Genomic DNA, 16,972 nt, shown 5'->3' with positions numbered 1-16,972 from the left:
TAAAAATGGATTATACGATGAGATAAACTCATAAGTACAAACTATCAGATATATGATTTAAATAGTATATACACATAAAGGAGTAAGAAAGGGGCAAACTGTAATGGCTTTTATCTTTAACTATGGCTTCCTTGGTTGATTTTTCAGTGTGTTTAACATTTTAAGAAAGAATAAAGTTCTAGTTGATTTCTCTGATTCTCCCACAAAGATGAAATTCTGAAGAACAATGCAAACAACAGCCTTGAGCATCTGTCAAAATTATGACAACCATAACTATAAAAAAATCTTTGGACCACTATAAATTGTCATTTGGGAACAAGTTAGTGAGTTTATACAGAAGTTAATTTAAAAATAATTACAGAAAATGAAATTGACTTATAAGTTTAGAAACGAGATTATTCCGTATGAAGACTGAGAGAAAACTATCATCTCTTAAAAGTTATTTTAATCGAGAGAATAAACCATCCGAAAATTTTAAATTATTTAATGCTCCAAGATTTATAGGTATATGTATGTCTATATAGATAGAACTTTCAGGTACATATGAGATCACTTGTAAGTGCCATATTACATAGTTTTTAAAAGAAGATGGAAGTAAACAAAGGCACAAAAAGGTTGACAGGAGCACATGGATGACACATTATGAGTGTCACAAATATGGTGACCACTGTGCAATGACATAAAAAATCTGTGGAATGAGTGGCCTAATGTTATCTCTCACAAGACTATAAGCCACAAGGTGAATTCTGACATCATAATACACAGAAATTTAGCCAATTAACTGCTTTACACACTGGGTAGAACACATCGTTAAAATAAAGCTTGGTGTTTACCTGTACCTTCAATGTCTCTCCCTGCAAGGAGCTGTCACTGTCATCATTCTCATCAGGTTTAATCAAAATAGTGTTACTGAGAAGATGATTCTGAACTGCCATCAGATAGCGCAGGCAGGAGGATGCAGCCTTTAATACAAATAAGGGCATTTAAATGATCTAAACCCTACTGAAAGAGCGATCATGTAATCCTGATGTTTTTAAAAGATTTTGACAAAGAAAACAAAAAGAGAAAGTACAGAAACAGACCAAGTTAGTTTTTCAGGTGACTTATTTCCATATGGCTTTCCATACATACTTTGACACATTTACTATAACTTTCTGCCTTTTGCTACACAATCCTCACTAATCAGAATACTTACTTGAATTTTTGCCTCAATAATTATTCTTCCCCCTTCCTCTCACACACATCTACATTATAGAAGAATACCCAAACCCTTAAAAGAATCTTTTGATTCCTATTGGTCTCTATAAAACTTTACTCATGGTTTAGAAAACAATGTAAAATTAAAAATTAATAAGGGAATAAACTCTCACTAGATAAAAACACCCAAATCTGATCAATTTATTGCATCAAGTAATTTTAAGCAGGGGGAACAGTCTCTGGAAAAAGTTTTTCAAGTGGATTTGTCTAGCTCTACATTTCTAGGTTAAGTAGTAATCCACTGACTTTCATAAATTATTATTATTATGATTATTAGAGATACAGTCTTGCTCTATCATCCAGGCTGGAGTGCAGTGGCACGGTCTCAGCTCACTGCAACCTCTGCCTCTCGGGTTCACATGATTATCCTGCCTTAGCCTCTTAAGTAGCTGAGATTACAGGTGTGCACCACCACATCTGGCTAATTTTTGTATTTTTAGTAGAGATGGAGTTTCACCATGTTGGCCAGACTGGTCTTGAACTCCTGACCTCAGGTGATCCACCCGCCTTGGCCTCCCAAAGTGCTGGGATTACAGGCGTGAGCCACCGTGCCTGGCCTTTCATGAATTAAGTCTGTACGTATACACACACCTGTCAATACAATAAAATGAAAACAGTGATGCTTGATATAATTTTTCTTTCATTAAACACATTTTTACTTACAGGCACAGTTGAAAGGAGCTTTTGAAAATCATCTTTAGAGACAGTTTGGCACTTGGTGATTAAGATACAGGATTCTCGTACAACAATCTTCAGAATGTAGTGTAAAAGTTCATCATTTAGTCTTAAAAATGCAGGAAAAATGTAACAATAAAATATTGATGGTTTATTCATAAAAGGATAAATTTTATATAATTGGTGTAAGATGACATAAAATTTTACATAATTGGTGTAAGAAGATACATAATTAATTGATTCTGTAAGCAAATCACCTTAGTAATAATGCTAACAACTAGCTATATTATTTAAACCAAACTAATAGAAATCAAATGGCACCCAACTACCAAGTCAATGTATTTTATAAATAACACAGAAAAACAACACCTTCATCCCCTGCACCAGCTCTAACACACATACTTAGCCTTTCTCATAGACTAGCAATTTGGACAGTACTCTGAACCAAGATCTCCTAAATAAGTTCCATCTGTTATTTCTGCTACAGACCCTTTCCCCAGGCCCAACTTACTTTACTGATAAAACTGAAATGTGCAATTATCAGTTCTGAGGGTAATTGTAGAATTACCTGGTCCATGTTTTAGGTTTAACATGCTAACGATCATAAGCGTTTTAACAGGAGACTGAAGTCGATCAAACACATTTAAATGTAAATTAATGACTGTGAACACAAAGTCTAGGAATGAATAATATAACTGGTGTCACCTGTAATGATCATCCTCATCGCTGCCAAATCGGTTGTTTTGGAGCTGTTCTGCCAGATTGGTTAGGATCACATCCCGTAGCTGGGAGAGTCCACTGTTTCTCTCTCCTAACACAGAACAAAGCTCCATAAACTACCTTGGTAATGACTACTAGAAAACTGATGCTATTTTTAAAAAGTGTTTAAACAGATTGTTGGCAAGCTAGGGGTACTAGACATACAGACCTATAAAAATAAAAGCAGCAAAAATGACATCACAACAAATCTGACTTTTTAACTAGCATCCGGATCAAATTGTAATTACCCTCTTGATATATCATTAAGTGTGATTTTCAGTTCCTTAATGTTGCTTTTAAATGCCAACTGTCTTTAACAAAGTAACTTGTGTTGTTTAGTCTAACTTAAAAAGTTAGGCTCCAGTGTGTGAAGACAACTGGCTTAGAAATCACCACTGTCATTATTTTATTTGTTAAACATCTATAGTCACATACATTATGCTAAGCAGTGGAGACAGAAAGTTTATAAAGCTTGCAGATATATAAAACACAGTTTTTGCTGTCAGTCTGGCTGAAGTATAAGCATATATGCAAATAGGCAGATACATTCTTTCTTTTTTTTTGAGATGTCTTCTTGCTCTGTTGCCCAGGCTAAGTGTAGTCATGTCATCACACCTCACTGCAGTCTCAACCTCCTGGGCTAAAGCAATCCTCCTGCCTCAGACTTCTGAGTAGCTGGGACAGCAAGGTATGGGCCACCATACTCAGCTAATTTTTTTTATTTTTTGTAGATTCAGGGTCTTGCTATATTGCCCAGGCTGGTCTTGAGCTCCTGGGTCAAGTGATCCTTCTGACTTGACCTACCAAAGTGCTGGGATTACAGGTGTGAGCCACCGTGCCTGGCCTGCAGATACATTTTTAAAATATGCTGACTAACATATATAAAGTATCAATTATCTTAATACGGAGTTGTTTTCTTGAGGACAAAAAAAGGACAGCTGTTCAAAGATAATTTAAAGGATACTTCTTACCTTCTGTTAAGACCAGCTTAAGTAAGTTATTGATTTCAGTTTCACCTGGGTATAAGATATTTAAACCAGAGCTGAAATGACAAAAAAGTCAAAAACATTTAATCAAATGTTCTAAAAATCAAAACTCTAAATATTTAAATTCTTATTTTTATTAAAGATGCCAATTGGATTACATAAAACCGTGAAATAACTTTTATTTTTAAAAAATTGAGACAGGGTCTCAATATGTTGCCCAGGTTAGTCTTAAACTCCTGAGCTCAAGCGATCTACCTGCCTTGGCCTCCCAAAGTGCTGGGATTACAGGTGTGAGCCATTGCACCTGGCCCAAAAAGGTATTTGAAGCTAAATTCACTGTCACGATCCAGTCCAATCACTTCCCTGATAAATGGCATTTCTCTCCTCCTCCTCCTCCTCTGAATTACCAAAATGATAAGTTACTTGGGGCCAGATGCAGAACTGGTTAAAGAGAATTGGTAAGCTATGAAAAGTCAATGTAGTCAAGCCTACATATACCAATTGTGCCTCCCCAAAAAAATCACTTAAGAAAGTGAATTTCTAATTCTCATTTTTTCCAAAAAGGAGGGAAGAACAGTATTGCAAATAGCATCAGAATATTTTTTCTTTTCATTTCTTTATTTGTGTGTGTGTGTGTGTGTGTGTGTGTGTGTATGTGTGTGTGTTTTAGACGGGATCTCACTCTGTCGCCCAGGTTGGAGTGCATGGAGTGTAGTGGTGTGATGCTGGCTTACTGCAGCCTTGACCTCCCAGGCTCAAGTGATCCTCTCATCTCAGCCTCCTGAATAGCTGGGACTACAGGTGCATGCCAGGACACCTGGTTAATTTAAATATTTTTGTAGAGATGAGGTCTTACTATGTTGCCCAGACTGGTCTCAAACTTGACCTCGGCAATCATCCTACCATGGCCTCTCAAAGTGCTGGGATTATAGGTGTGAGCTACCACACTTAGACTGTGTTTTTTTTTCAACTGAGTTTTAACATTCAATCAATGCTAAACTATACAATCTGATAAGTCTGACATATGTATACACCAATAAAACCATCACTACAATCAACATAGTGAATATATCTATCTCCTCCAAAAGTTTCCTCAGAATACCAGATTTCAATCATTGCCTTAATGCTCCACAGAAAGAGATTTGAAGCATAATGTACTGCAGAAGGAAAACAACGCCCTGTCATCTATGCTCATCCCTGTCATATGGATCTTTCAGACCAACCACCCAGCTCTCTCGGTCACTAAATTATACTTAGTCACTTTAAGGCTGTATTCCTGAATAAAAGTTCTCTGTGGCCAGGTGCAGTGGCTCCCACCTGTAATCCCAGCACTTTGGGAGGCCGAGGTGGGTGGATTACCTGAGGTCAGGAGTTTGAGACCAGCCTGGTCAACATGGCGAAACTCCATCTCTACTAAAAATACAAAAAAATTAGCTGAGTGTGGTGTTGGGTACTTGTAATCCCAGCTACTCGGGAGTCTGAAGCAGGAGAATCGCTTGAACCTGGGAGATGGAGGTTGGGGTGAGCCGAGATTGTACCACTAAACTCAAGCCTGGAGGACAAGAGAGAAACTCTATCTCAAAAAAAAAGTTTACTAACTAAAAAAAAAAAGATTGACAATAAATAGAAAATGGCCTATAAATTCTGCTCTCTTGTCTCAAAAGGTTTTAAACAGATTGATAAAGGCTCGCATTGTTGAGCACTTACTTTGCATCAGGTCTTAATTAGGAAAAGCTCACAAACCCATAAAACAGGTGCTATTTTTATGCCCATCTTACAGCTAAGGAAATGTGAACCTTAAACCAAGATCCCACTAGTGAGTGGCAAAGTCTAGAACCCAGGTCTGCCTATTGCCAAAGCCTGCTTCTTAACTACCCTGCCACACTCTGCAAAATGAGAACATCAGCTTGCAAACAATGAAAATATCCACTTAAAGGTTTTTTGTTTTTTTATTTAGATCCAGTGAGATAAGGAAATGTAAGTACATAGTTGGCTTTGGTGCTCTGAGGGTGGGGTCACAAACCCCTCTCCAGTGAAATTATTCCCAATCCATGAAGTCCTGACTGTGGGATGGGGTAAGAGACATTTGTACTACCAGCTTTCAGGGACAATTACAATGCTTTGCAGAAGAATCATTTTGCAGAGAGCACTACGAAAATCATTAGCTGTTTACCTGATGGCAAGGCAGACTTCCTTCTGAATTTCAGGGCAAATTTGATCTTTTGGTGCCATCAACAACTGCCAAAGAAGCAATCCCGATCGTCGAATGATGTCTCGATTCCTTTCAGTTTGTGGGCTGAAGAAAAATTTAAATACCACCTAAAGAAACATAAGGAGTTTATCTAAAAATGCTAATTCTATTGGGGATAAAATTATCCCTACAAAGAAAGTACATGGTAGATATCCTATGAACAAATAACCAGGTGAATTTTTTTAACCACAATCTCTTCTATTGTGTAATGATATAATCATAGTAAATATTTTGCATATATTAACTGCAATGAGCTATGTATAGCAATACTCCATTAATTACAGTGCAATGAATGTAATTCTAATTACAGGATTAGAAGGTGGGTAAGATGCAGTACAGGAAAGTTATTAAATTTTTATTCTGGTAAAAATGAACTGGCTGAAGCCAAGGTTTGCATTTCCTTTTCTCTACCATCTTATTTATCTCAAAGCAGTGTATTTACCTGAAAGACAACGAGAATGCAGCGTATAATACAGGTATCTCCATTAACCATGGCCTTCTCCATAATGTCACAAATACTGCTGAGATGGTGTGCTTCAATTGGATGCTGTTTGCCCAAGACACTTGTGATTGGAAGATTGGGGTTGGTAGCAAGAAGATTGAGTTGGTGAATGCACATCGCACCAACATGGTGCAATAACTGGTTTATAACCTCATTCGTGGTTATAGCCTCTTCTAGAAAATGAAAAGGAAACTGAGTGAGGAAAGACGTCTCTATGGGTGGTACCCAAAGAACAGGCCTCTGACTTATAAAAGATTCATGTGCACTAGGAAAGGGTATTTTGGTTATAATCTCTTTTACTGCTGCCAGAGAACCCTTCTCCCTGCCACAGGTGCTAGGGTGAAAACACTTGGGGAGTTCATTTGTTTGGAACATAAGTAGCTACCACTTACTGCACCCTTTCTAAATGCTGAAGAATGGGCTGAATGCTTTACATGGTTCTCAGCTTAGACTATTTTAGCCCTGTTGTAGATCAATAAACCAAGAGTCAGAGAAGTTAAGGAACTTGCCCTAGGACACACAGCTAAGAAGTGGTAGAGCCAGGATTTGGATTCAGGCCACCTCAGTCCACAGCCCCTGTTGGTAATCATTCTAGTAAAACCTCTCCAGTAAAACCTCTCCATGTCCTATGGCTGCTCCACATTAGAACCCCTATAAATGGCTCCCATCTATATATGGCTCCTCATGTTTTGACATGTCAAGCTGAAAATGTCCATTAGATAACCAAGTGGAAGTGAATCCATAGTATGGAGTTCAGGGAAAAGGTTTGGGAGTCACTAATATAACGTGGACTTTCTTTTCTACTTTTTGCTTTTTCAAAAAAAAAAATAGCTTTATCAAGATATAATTTACATTCCATAAAACTCGCCCACTCTAAATGCACAACTCACTAAGTTTTAGTAAATTTACACAAATACCATAATCAAGAATGAAAGCTGAGAAAATACACTGACCCTAGAGATATTAATTATTGTGGTGATTAACATTTGTCTACAATTTCTCTGATACGCTTCTTCCAGGAAGTGGAGCTTAATTCCTCTTCCTTTCAGTGTGGTCGAGACTAACAGAGTATGGAAAGGGAAAAGTCGCAACTTTATAGTGAGGAAACCTGGCAGATGCTATTTAAACCAAGTGATCAGTTTTTAATATCACAAGTAATAAGTCATGTCAATATCATGTATCCTGGAATATGATGTAATTAATATGAAGGGGATATTGCTTCTGTGGTATTCTTCCCCCAATCCATAACATCAGTTTAACCATGAGAAAGCATCAAATGAACGCACAGAGAAGGACATTCTAGTCTACAAATGCCTAACCAGTACTCCCCAAGTGTCCTGTTCTGCTTTTCAGACAGAACAACTCTACCCTTCTATGGCCCAAATTTGCTGCTTTCTTCTCCCAGCAGCTCAAATCTGTAGTGGAGCCACTCTAATGAATTTTTCTTTTCAAATCCTGAATTTCCATTTGATTTTTTTTTAAATAATTTCTTTACTGAAATTCTCAATCTGCTTAATCATAGTCATCATACTTTCCTTTAATTTTTTAAACTTGGAATCCTTTCGTTCTTTAAACGTATTTATAATGGCTGCTTTAAGTCTTCATCTGATTTTAAAGTCATCAGTCCAAGACCTGAGTTTCTCCTGCATTTTGTGGTTACTGATTTCTCTGCTCAGTTTATTTATTTATTTTTTCAAATCCTTGTTTCTTTCATTCATTCATTCATTTAAGACAGAGTTTTACTCTTGTTGCCCAGGCTGGAGTACAATGGCACGATCTCAGCTCACTGCAACCTCCACCTCCCAGGTTCAAGCGATTCTCCTGCCTCACCCTCCCAAGTAGCTGAGATTACAGGTACCTGCCATCATGCCCTGTTAATTTTTTTGTATTTTTAATAGAGATGGGGTTTCACCATGTTGGCCAGGCTCGTCTCAAATTCCTGACCTCAGGTGATCTGCCCATTTCAGCCTCCCAAAGAATTTGGATTACAGGCATGAGCCACCATGCCTGGCCTCATTTTTTTTTTTTTTAATTCTTGTTTTTCTTTTTTCAGCCTGGCTTCCTAGGAGGTCATCCCTATCTGTATCCCTTAGTGGTTGTCAACCAATGATGGTGCTCAAACACCTTGAGCCAGTAACACTTTCACCCCGGATGGATCTGTGTGTTTTGGAGGAACTGCAGCAAAGTTCAGGCAGTTTTAAACTCTGCTCTGGTTTTTACTTCCTCTTGGGCCCTCTCACAGCTTTGCATGTGTATGCAGACTCATGTTGAGCCAGGGTTATGTGAGTAGCTTAGGCTGTCTTAGGCCTTTTCTGTGTAGGTGAGTGGTCCCCCACAGCTTTCTCACTATCCAGATCTACTAGTAAACTTGTAGCTAGTCAGCTGGGCCACTGCTTGCCCTAAATGGGATCATGATCTAAGGCCAGATGAGCCACTGGTTTCTGCTGTTTGCCACCAAGATGACTATTGTTACTGACAATGCTAATAGACTTGAGGTTTTTCCATGCTTTGCTCCTAACAGCAAAGCTGCTGTTTTTCACAATCTTCCCCACCCTGAATTATTGTGCTGACCAAGCTTGAGGTGGTCAGCAAAGTAATTGTCTCAGAGCAGACTGAGGTGGAGGATAGGAGCAGCTTTAGCTAGGAACACCACAGACTGCCACCATTCTTACCCAAAGTTCAGGGTTTTTTCTAATGAACAACCACTCTCAATTTGGTGTATGCGTTGGCAATTTCCAGAGCCGGGAAACAGTTGTCTTTGATAATTTTGCCTGTTTTAGTGTTGCTTTATGGGGAGGGGACTTGCTGAGTGACTCATTCCTTCATATTAGTATAGTTGACTTTAAAGCAACAAGATTTTAAGTTAATATTAATTTAATATTAAGAATGTTCATATTAATATTAAAAAATACAAAGGTCCTCATTGGTAATTCTATCTAACTATAAGTTTGTCTCAAACTCCCGACCTTGGGGAATCCGCCCACCTCTGCCTCCCAAAGTGCTGGGATTACGGGCGTAAGCCACTGCGCCCAGCCACCTAACTATAAGTTTGTATATAAATAAGTCATTATCAATGCAAAACACCACGACAGCATACAATCCCATGCCAAATACAAATAATCAATTTTTGCACCAAAGTTCCAACAGTTTCAGGAAGGACATAACAATTTTCCTTTAAAAACATCTATGGACCACCTCAAAAGCTCTATTTACATACTTTTTGCTTAATCATAACTCATCTTTCATGGTTACAGGTAACAAAGGACTTTAGGTTTCAAAAGTTCAAAGAGGGAAAATTGGTAACACATTTTCGGGTTGGGCTATGTTTTTACCTACCAATGCTGTGATATTTCTCTCACATTTCAGAGGGAAATCTTTTCCTGTAAGACCCTGAGCCCCACTCACCTTTGGGCTCAGTGATAATGTGACTGACTCCAAGTCTCTGGCAGACATAATGGAAGGCTTGATTCCCAGGGTTACACCACTGATCGATATAGTCATTAGAGCATGTCCATAGCATGTTGTTCACTGTGTCATAACACGCGCCTGCAAAAACAGCATACTGTATTTAGTCATCATGCCACCAGCTACCTGTGTACATAGTTCTCACAATCACTGCTACAAAGTGGAAGGGCAAGGATGCTCTCTAATGTTGACAACCCACATCCTTGTTCCCACAGATTTACTTGGCAAGGCACTAGGCTGGGACTCAGCAAGAAGCCAGGATTTAATTTTTAATTTTGCTTAACTCCTGTGTGAGAAAGAATAAGTCTCACAAAATAGATAGCTCTTAGTAACTGATTTATGTGTGACCTACTTCCAAAATGTATTTAAGTGGCTTACATTAAAAACCCAGGTATAACAGAACAATTAACATTAATACACAATAAAAAGCCCAAGTAATTGAGCCCAAAACTTAGAAATAAGCTTCCTACCAGCCAGGGTAAAGAGAAAATCCAATATATTACTTAACATTCATTTTCTAACAATAACAAGTATATCAATTCCTCAAAGGAAATAAACCTTTTTATGGTATAAATCTTGAGAATTTCTTATGGGCATCATCACACAACCTAATAAACATTATCTTCAAATGCAGTTTATTCAGAGGAATTTTACATATGGCAATTTCTTATACTGAGTCCCAAGATTAAAATTTAGTATAAAAAAATTATTTCTGGCTAGGCACAATGGCTCATGCCTGTAATCCCAGCACTTAGGGAGGTGAAGGCAGGAGGATTGCTTGAGCCCAGGAGTTCGAGACCAGCCTGGGCGACACAGTGAGACCTTGGCTCTACAAAAAAAATAAACAAAGTTATCTGGGCATGGTGGTATGCTCCTGTAGTCCCAGTTACTCAGGAGGCTGAGGTGGGAGGACTGCTTGAGCCTGGGAGGTGGAAGCTGCAGTGAGCCAAGATCATGCCACTTCACTCCAGCCTAGGTGACAGAAGAGACTCTGTCTCAAAAAAATAAAACAAAAAAAAATCTTTCTTTTCAAGGAAACTAGAATGTCACAGGGAATTGCAAGATATTTCAAGACAAATTTGCTAAAACTTTAAATTTTCCAAAGAAATGTGTGTGTTTATTTCTTACCCAATCCTGGTACGAGAGCACCACGCCCCAGTGAGCTTCCCGCAGCATCTATGAGATCTGCACGACTTGTAAACTGACCATCCGAAATATTGTACACCAAGCTGGAGGCTAGGACTTTGGAAACAAACATTAAGCTATTTAATGATCCTGAAGATTATTTTTAAGGTTTAAATTTCAGGCTATTAACAAGACTTTTGGCCGGGCGCGGTGGCTCAAGCCTGTAATCCCAGCACTTTGGGAGGCCGAGGCGGGTGGATCACGAGGTCAAGAGATCGAGACCATCCTGGTCAACATGGTGAAACCCCATCTCTACTAAAAATACAAAAATTAGCTGGGCACAGTGGCGCGTGCCTATAATCCCAGCTACTCAAGAGGCTGAGGCAGGAGAATTGCCTGAACCCAGGAGGCGGAGGTTGCGGTGAGCCGAGATCGCGCCATTGCACTCCAGCCTGGGTAACAAGAGCGAAACTCCGTCTTAAAAAAAAAACAAGACTTTTATAAAAATCACACCCTTTTCTTGTTGTTGCATATTGGTGGTAATCGGTGGTAAAGAGACAGAGAATATATGCATAAGACCACAGTAAGAAAACTGTAACCAGACATCTTCCTAAATTTAATATTGAATCATAGTTTTGAAAGTGTTTTTAAAATGGCGACTTTTGCATGAAGGTTCTTTCTGATATACATTATCAAAAGGGTAATTGCAAGAGGGGTTATGATCACTAACATCACAAGATTAAAATGTTTACTAAGAAACACTATACAGTTAGTCAGTGTTCAATAAAGCTTGATGTACACTCAAATACAGCTCAGCTACAATCCTTCCTAATACTGGCTCTAAAACTTGGAGACACCCTGGCTTTTTCCCTTAACACAGGATAGTGCAGTGGTAAAGAGCACAGACTTTGGAGTTTGAATTCCAGCTCTGGCCCTGGGAAAGTCATTGAACATCTGTTTCCTCATTTATAGAGTGGAAATAATAAAAAGTACCTACCTTATACAGTTACTGTGAAGACTAAATGAGTTAAACTATGTCAAGGATCCATATCAGCATGCATATATATATATATAATATATATATATACGCACATATATATGTGCGTATATATATATGTTGCTATAATTGACTTTATTTTCTTCCCCACTTTTCTTAAGTTTATTTTTATTTTTATTTTTTTTTCTTCCCCACCTTCAAACAAAACTTTGGCACTGTGTCTCTTGAGTTTCTTTATCATATTCTCATCACCCTAGTAGCCCAGATCCTCATCATGCCTGACTTGAATTATAACATAAATGATACTCTTTTTTTCTATTTTGTTTTCCCATTAAACAAAAAGGACAGTAGACAATAGATCTCCAAATCTCTTTTTTCGTGGTACTTACCATACTTATGCTTTCTCCCCACTTGGCCACTTATATGAATAATACCCGTTATTTATGGCTTAAACTCAAAACCTCATGAAGTCTCTCCTTTCTATCCCACTCCACAATAAGTCTTTCTTTCTCAGATTCGCAGCTTACAAATCTGCTCCACATGGTTCCTTCCAGCAGGGATGCAGCACTGTCTATCATTTTCTCATTGTCTCATACATCTATGTCATCTCTCCCAACTAGACTATGAGCTCTTTAAAGGCAAGCACCAATTCTTCTACTTTCTGAGCAGCCCCCAAGTGGCCAAAGAAGAACAGGACAAAGAAGGAATTTAAGCATTTACTGATTTGTTGGGCTAAAGTAGGATCATTGTGTAAGCTATATCCTCATGAAAGAATGGTACCATGAAGACCCACTTTAATTAAATGGGGTCAATTTCAATTGAGCAAAAAAGCCATGCCAAGGAGACTAAACACAATTTAATAAAGACTAATGGTCATAATATGTGGTAATTGTAGGAAAAAAAGAGGAAAAAAAAAGAAAAAACTGATGGTCAATAAAATAAAAACCCAATTTTTAAATGGACAAAAGATGTGAATAGATATTTCTCCAAAGAAGATATACAAATGGCAAAAAAGCAAATGAAAAGATGCTAAGCATCATTAGTCATTAAGGAAATGCACAAAATCACAATGAGGTACCAATTCATATCCACAAAGATGGCTATAATCAGAAAAATGGAAAATAACAAATGTTGGTGAGGATATAAAGAAAATAGAACCATTGTACTTTGGACATGAGACATAAAATGGTGCAGCCACTTTGGGAAACAGTTTAGCAGTCCCTCCAAGGGTAAACATATAGTTACTATATGACCCAGCAATCCCACTCCTATATATGTGCCCAAGCATATGAAAAATTATCCACATATAACTTATATACTAATGTTCATATCAGCATTATTCAAAGTAGCCAAAAAGTAGAAACAACTCAAGTGTCCATCAAATTATGAATAAACAAAATGAGGTATTATCCACACAATGAAATATAATTCAACCACAAAAAGTAATGAAGTACTGATTCATGCTGCAACATGGATGAACCTTGAAAACATTATGTTAAGTTTAAAAAGCAGTCACAGACTCACTCCATCCTGCCACCCTGTGAAGAAGGTGCCTGCTTCTCCTTTGCCTTCCACCATGATTGTAAGTTTCCTGAGGCCTCCGAAGCAATGCATAACTGATGGATAAAAACACTTGGAACCAATGAAAAAGAGCTGGGGCTGGTGTCAGGAGGCTTGGACCACATCACTTCACCTGTCTGAGCCTCAGTAACCACGTAGTGATCCCAGCACTCAAGACTGAGAAAGACATAGGCTCACTGGTGTCCAGTAATAAATGCACATTTGCAAGCACTAAGGAGAAGACCTCATTCCATGTACTTTCTTCCTGGAGACCAAGCCCACTACAGCAAGAAATATCTTTAAGCAAGGGTGGAACTGTCCATAAGTGGAGAACACTCTCCATCTCTTTTCACACTACACAGCTCTCCAGTTGATACAATCTATAACTATATTTACATAGAGGGAAAAATGATTCCATATTTATATAGAACTCTCCATAATGTGTCAAGTATCCTCACACTATCCTATGTGGTAGGTATAATTATCTGCACATTTTTTTAAACGGGAAAGTCGAAGCTTTGAATGACAAATTTTTCCAAGATAATAGTAACTAAAAGGAAGAAACAAGATTTTTACATGTCTGTCTGCATCTATTTTTATAGCTTCTCCTGATTTTATTTGTAGCTCAGCCACCATAATATGCACAGAATGAGACAAAACAATAAGTGGTATTCTGCTACTATCAAGTAAAACCAAAAATTAAAAGTCAAGCAAGCAAACAAACAAAAAAACAGTCACAAAAGGCCATATGTTGTCTAATTCCATTTACATGAAAAGTAGAGTATAGGTAACTTCACAGAGACAGAAAGTCGATTAGTAGATGCCAAGAGTTAGGGAGTAGGAGAGCAACTGTTGACAAGTATGAGGTTTCTTTTTGGGGTAATGGATAGATTAGTGGTAACAATTACACAACTCTGTGAACATATTAAAAACCGATGAATTGTATATTTTAAAGGGGTGAAATTTATGGTGTGTGAGTTATATCTCAATAAAGCCACCACGCCCAACCCGAGGAACTTTTTTTAAATTCTATACTTTATTCCATTTAACTATGTGTCCACTCTGAAGGCAAAATTGCACTGCTTTAATGACTGAAGTGTGCCTCCTTATAAAAACGTATGTATATTTGCCGGGCGCGGTGGCTCATGCCTGTAATCCCAGCACTTTGGGAGGCCGAGGTAGGTGGATCACGAGGTCAAGAGATCGAGACCACCCTGGTCAACACGGTGAAACCCCGTCTCTACTAAAAATACAAAAAATTTGCTGGGCACGGTGGTGCGTGCCTGTAATCCCAGCCGCTCAGGAGGCTGAGGCAGGAGAATTGCCTGAACCCAGGAGGCAGAGGTTGCGGTGAGCCGAGATCGCGCCATTGCACTCCAGCCTGGGTAACAAGAGCGAAACTCCGTCTCAAAAAAAAATATCTATCTATCTATCTATATCTATATCTATATCTATATCTGTATATTTTAAAATATTAATACAGCCAGGCATGGTGGCTCAGGCCTGTAATCCCAGCACTTGGGGAGGCCAAGGCAGGCGGATCATGAGGTCAGGAGTTTGAGAACAGCCTGACCAACAAGATGAAACCTCATCTCTGTTAAAAATCCAAAAACTTAGCTGGGCATAGTGGTGCACGCCTGTAATCCCAGCTACTCAGGAAGCTGAGGCAGGAAAAAGTAATAAAGTACTGATTCCTGCTTGAACCCAGGAGGTGGAGGTTGCAGTGAGCTGAGATAGCACCACTGCACTCCAGTCTGGGCGACAGAGCGAGACTCCGTCTTAAAAAAAAAAAATTTATACATTTTTACACATTTTCTTTTCTATGTCTTATGCTTAGTATTTTGTATGTGTCCTAAAATGGAAGTATTTTACATACATATTTTAATAGCTTTGAAATTCTATCAGCGGGGCATCATGGCTCATGCCTGTAATCCTAGCACTTTGGGTGGATCACCTGAGGACAGGAGTTCGAGACCAGCCTGGCCAACATGGCAAAACACCATCTCTACTAAAAATTTAAAAATTAGCTGGGCATGGTAGCATGTGCCTGTAATCCCAGCTAATAGGGAGGCTGAGGCAGAAGAATCACTTCAACACAGGAAGCAGAAGTTGCAGTGAGCCGAGATCGCGCCTCTGTACTCTACGGGTAACAGAGCAAGACTCCGTCTAAAAAAAAAAAGAAATCCTATCATAGTGAGTAGAGTTCTTACTGTGTCATCAGTAAATAATGTGACAAAATATTATTTTACTTCCTAAAACTTTGTGTAACTGATTATTATTTCTAGTAATTTTACAGAACAATAGTTTTCAAAAGTATACTATTATATCATCCACAAAAAGTTATATTTTTAAATCTTCCTAACCTACATTGATAACTGGTATTTTTTGTTGTTATCAGAGAGCTATTGCAAACAACTATTTAACAAAGTAAGTTTTAAATAATAGGAAGGCCTTAAATTTCAGAATCTGAGATAAATCGGGGAAAAGGCCACAAGTAAAATTCACTTACTTTTTAAAGATGACAAACCACTTGTTCCACCAAAAAGAGAGCGGGTGGCAGAGCTGCCTGATCCCCCTGGAGGAGGCACTAGCATCACCAAGTAGGTGCCACAGGTATATATGGGTGTCTTCCGCAGCATTTTTAGAGGTAGCCCACAGCTAGTATTTGCTAGAGAAAGGAATGAAAATGCCAAGTCAAAATATTTGACACAGAAATTAATTTGTTTATCAAAACAGATTAGGATATAATGAGAGAGCCCCATACTCAAACTAAGATTTGGAAAACAGATTTCCAGATTAGGAAAACAGATAAGAAATAATCGCTAAGGAAAAAGATAATTATCTTCTGGCTCCACAGCCTGATCCCTAGCCTCCTATTACATGGTCTGAACATTTCTTGAAGGTATTCCCAATCCTTAGTCTGCCCTCATGCCTCTACAAATTATTCCAGAAAAATAAATCTTCACATGGACTAAATCTCAAAAAAAAGAATCCTGTTTGTTTGTGTTTTCCCTAGAAAACTGATACAGGTTGAGTACATGTATCTGAAATGCTTGGGACCAGAAGTGTTTTGGATTTCAGATTTTTTCAGATTTTGAAATGTTTGCATTATACTTAAGAATTGAGCCTTCCTAATTGAAAAATCTGAAATCCAAAATATTCCAATGAACATTTCCTTTATTTATTTTTACCCATTACGTCTGAGGTTAGTGAGAGCATTTCCTTTGGGCATCACATAGGCACTCAAAAAGTTTCAGAATCGGGAGCATTTTGGATTTTCAGATTTGGGATGAACAACCTATATTCTAATCAAGATCTTGGGTTTTTTTTTCTTTTTTCCATTGTATATAGAACAAATTCTTGACAGGTTTGTGATATTGTACTCATAAACAGCT

General features: G+C 38.2%; 1 protein-coding gene across 12 annotated transcripts in view; it reads right to left on the bottom strand.

Annotated features, from left to right (window-relative positions):
- Nucleotides 1-16,972, bottom strand: part of HECTD4 (HECT domain E3 ubiquitin protein ligase 4) — a 226,107-nt gene that overhangs the window by 109,847 nt on the left and 99,288 nt on the right. For 9 of the 12 annotated variants that reach the window (XM_021675516.2, XM_064379807.1, XM_064379808.1 and 6 more), the window contains exons 9-17: nucleotides 16,087-16,245; nucleotides 11,024-11,137; nucleotides 9,836-9,976; nucleotides 6,371-6,603; nucleotides 5,851-5,996; nucleotides 3,663-3,733; nucleotides 2,638-2,743; nucleotides 1,921-2,041; nucleotides 834-962 (exon numbers count right to left, since the gene is read on the bottom strand). In XM_021675516.2, coding sequence (XP_021531191.2) covers nucleotides 834-962; nucleotides 1,921-2,041; nucleotides 2,638-2,743; nucleotides 3,663-3,733; nucleotides 5,851-5,996; nucleotides 6,371-6,603; nucleotides 9,836-9,976; nucleotides 11,024-11,137; nucleotides 16,087-16,245 — 1,220 coding nt within the window. The remainder of the gene's footprint in view (nucleotides 1-833; nucleotides 963-1,920; nucleotides 2,042-2,637; nucleotides 2,744-3,662; nucleotides 3,734-5,850; nucleotides 5,997-6,370; nucleotides 6,604-9,835; nucleotides 9,977-11,023; nucleotides 11,138-16,086; nucleotides 16,246-16,972) is intronic. The other 3 variants (XM_064379815.1, XM_064379811.1, XM_064379813.1) reach the window with 1 other exon arrangement.

Source organism: Aotus nancymaae, unplaced genomic scaffold (genome assembly GCF_030222135.1).
Source record: "Aotus nancymaae isolate 86718 unplaced genomic scaffold, 86718_ANA_hifiasm-v0.15.2.pri h1tg000021l, whole genome shotgun sequence".
Classification (NCBI taxonomy): domain Eukaryota; kingdom Metazoa; phylum Chordata; class Mammalia; order Primates; family Aotidae; genus Aotus; species Aotus nancymaae.
This window is presented reverse-complemented; position numbering and strand designations above follow the sequence as displayed.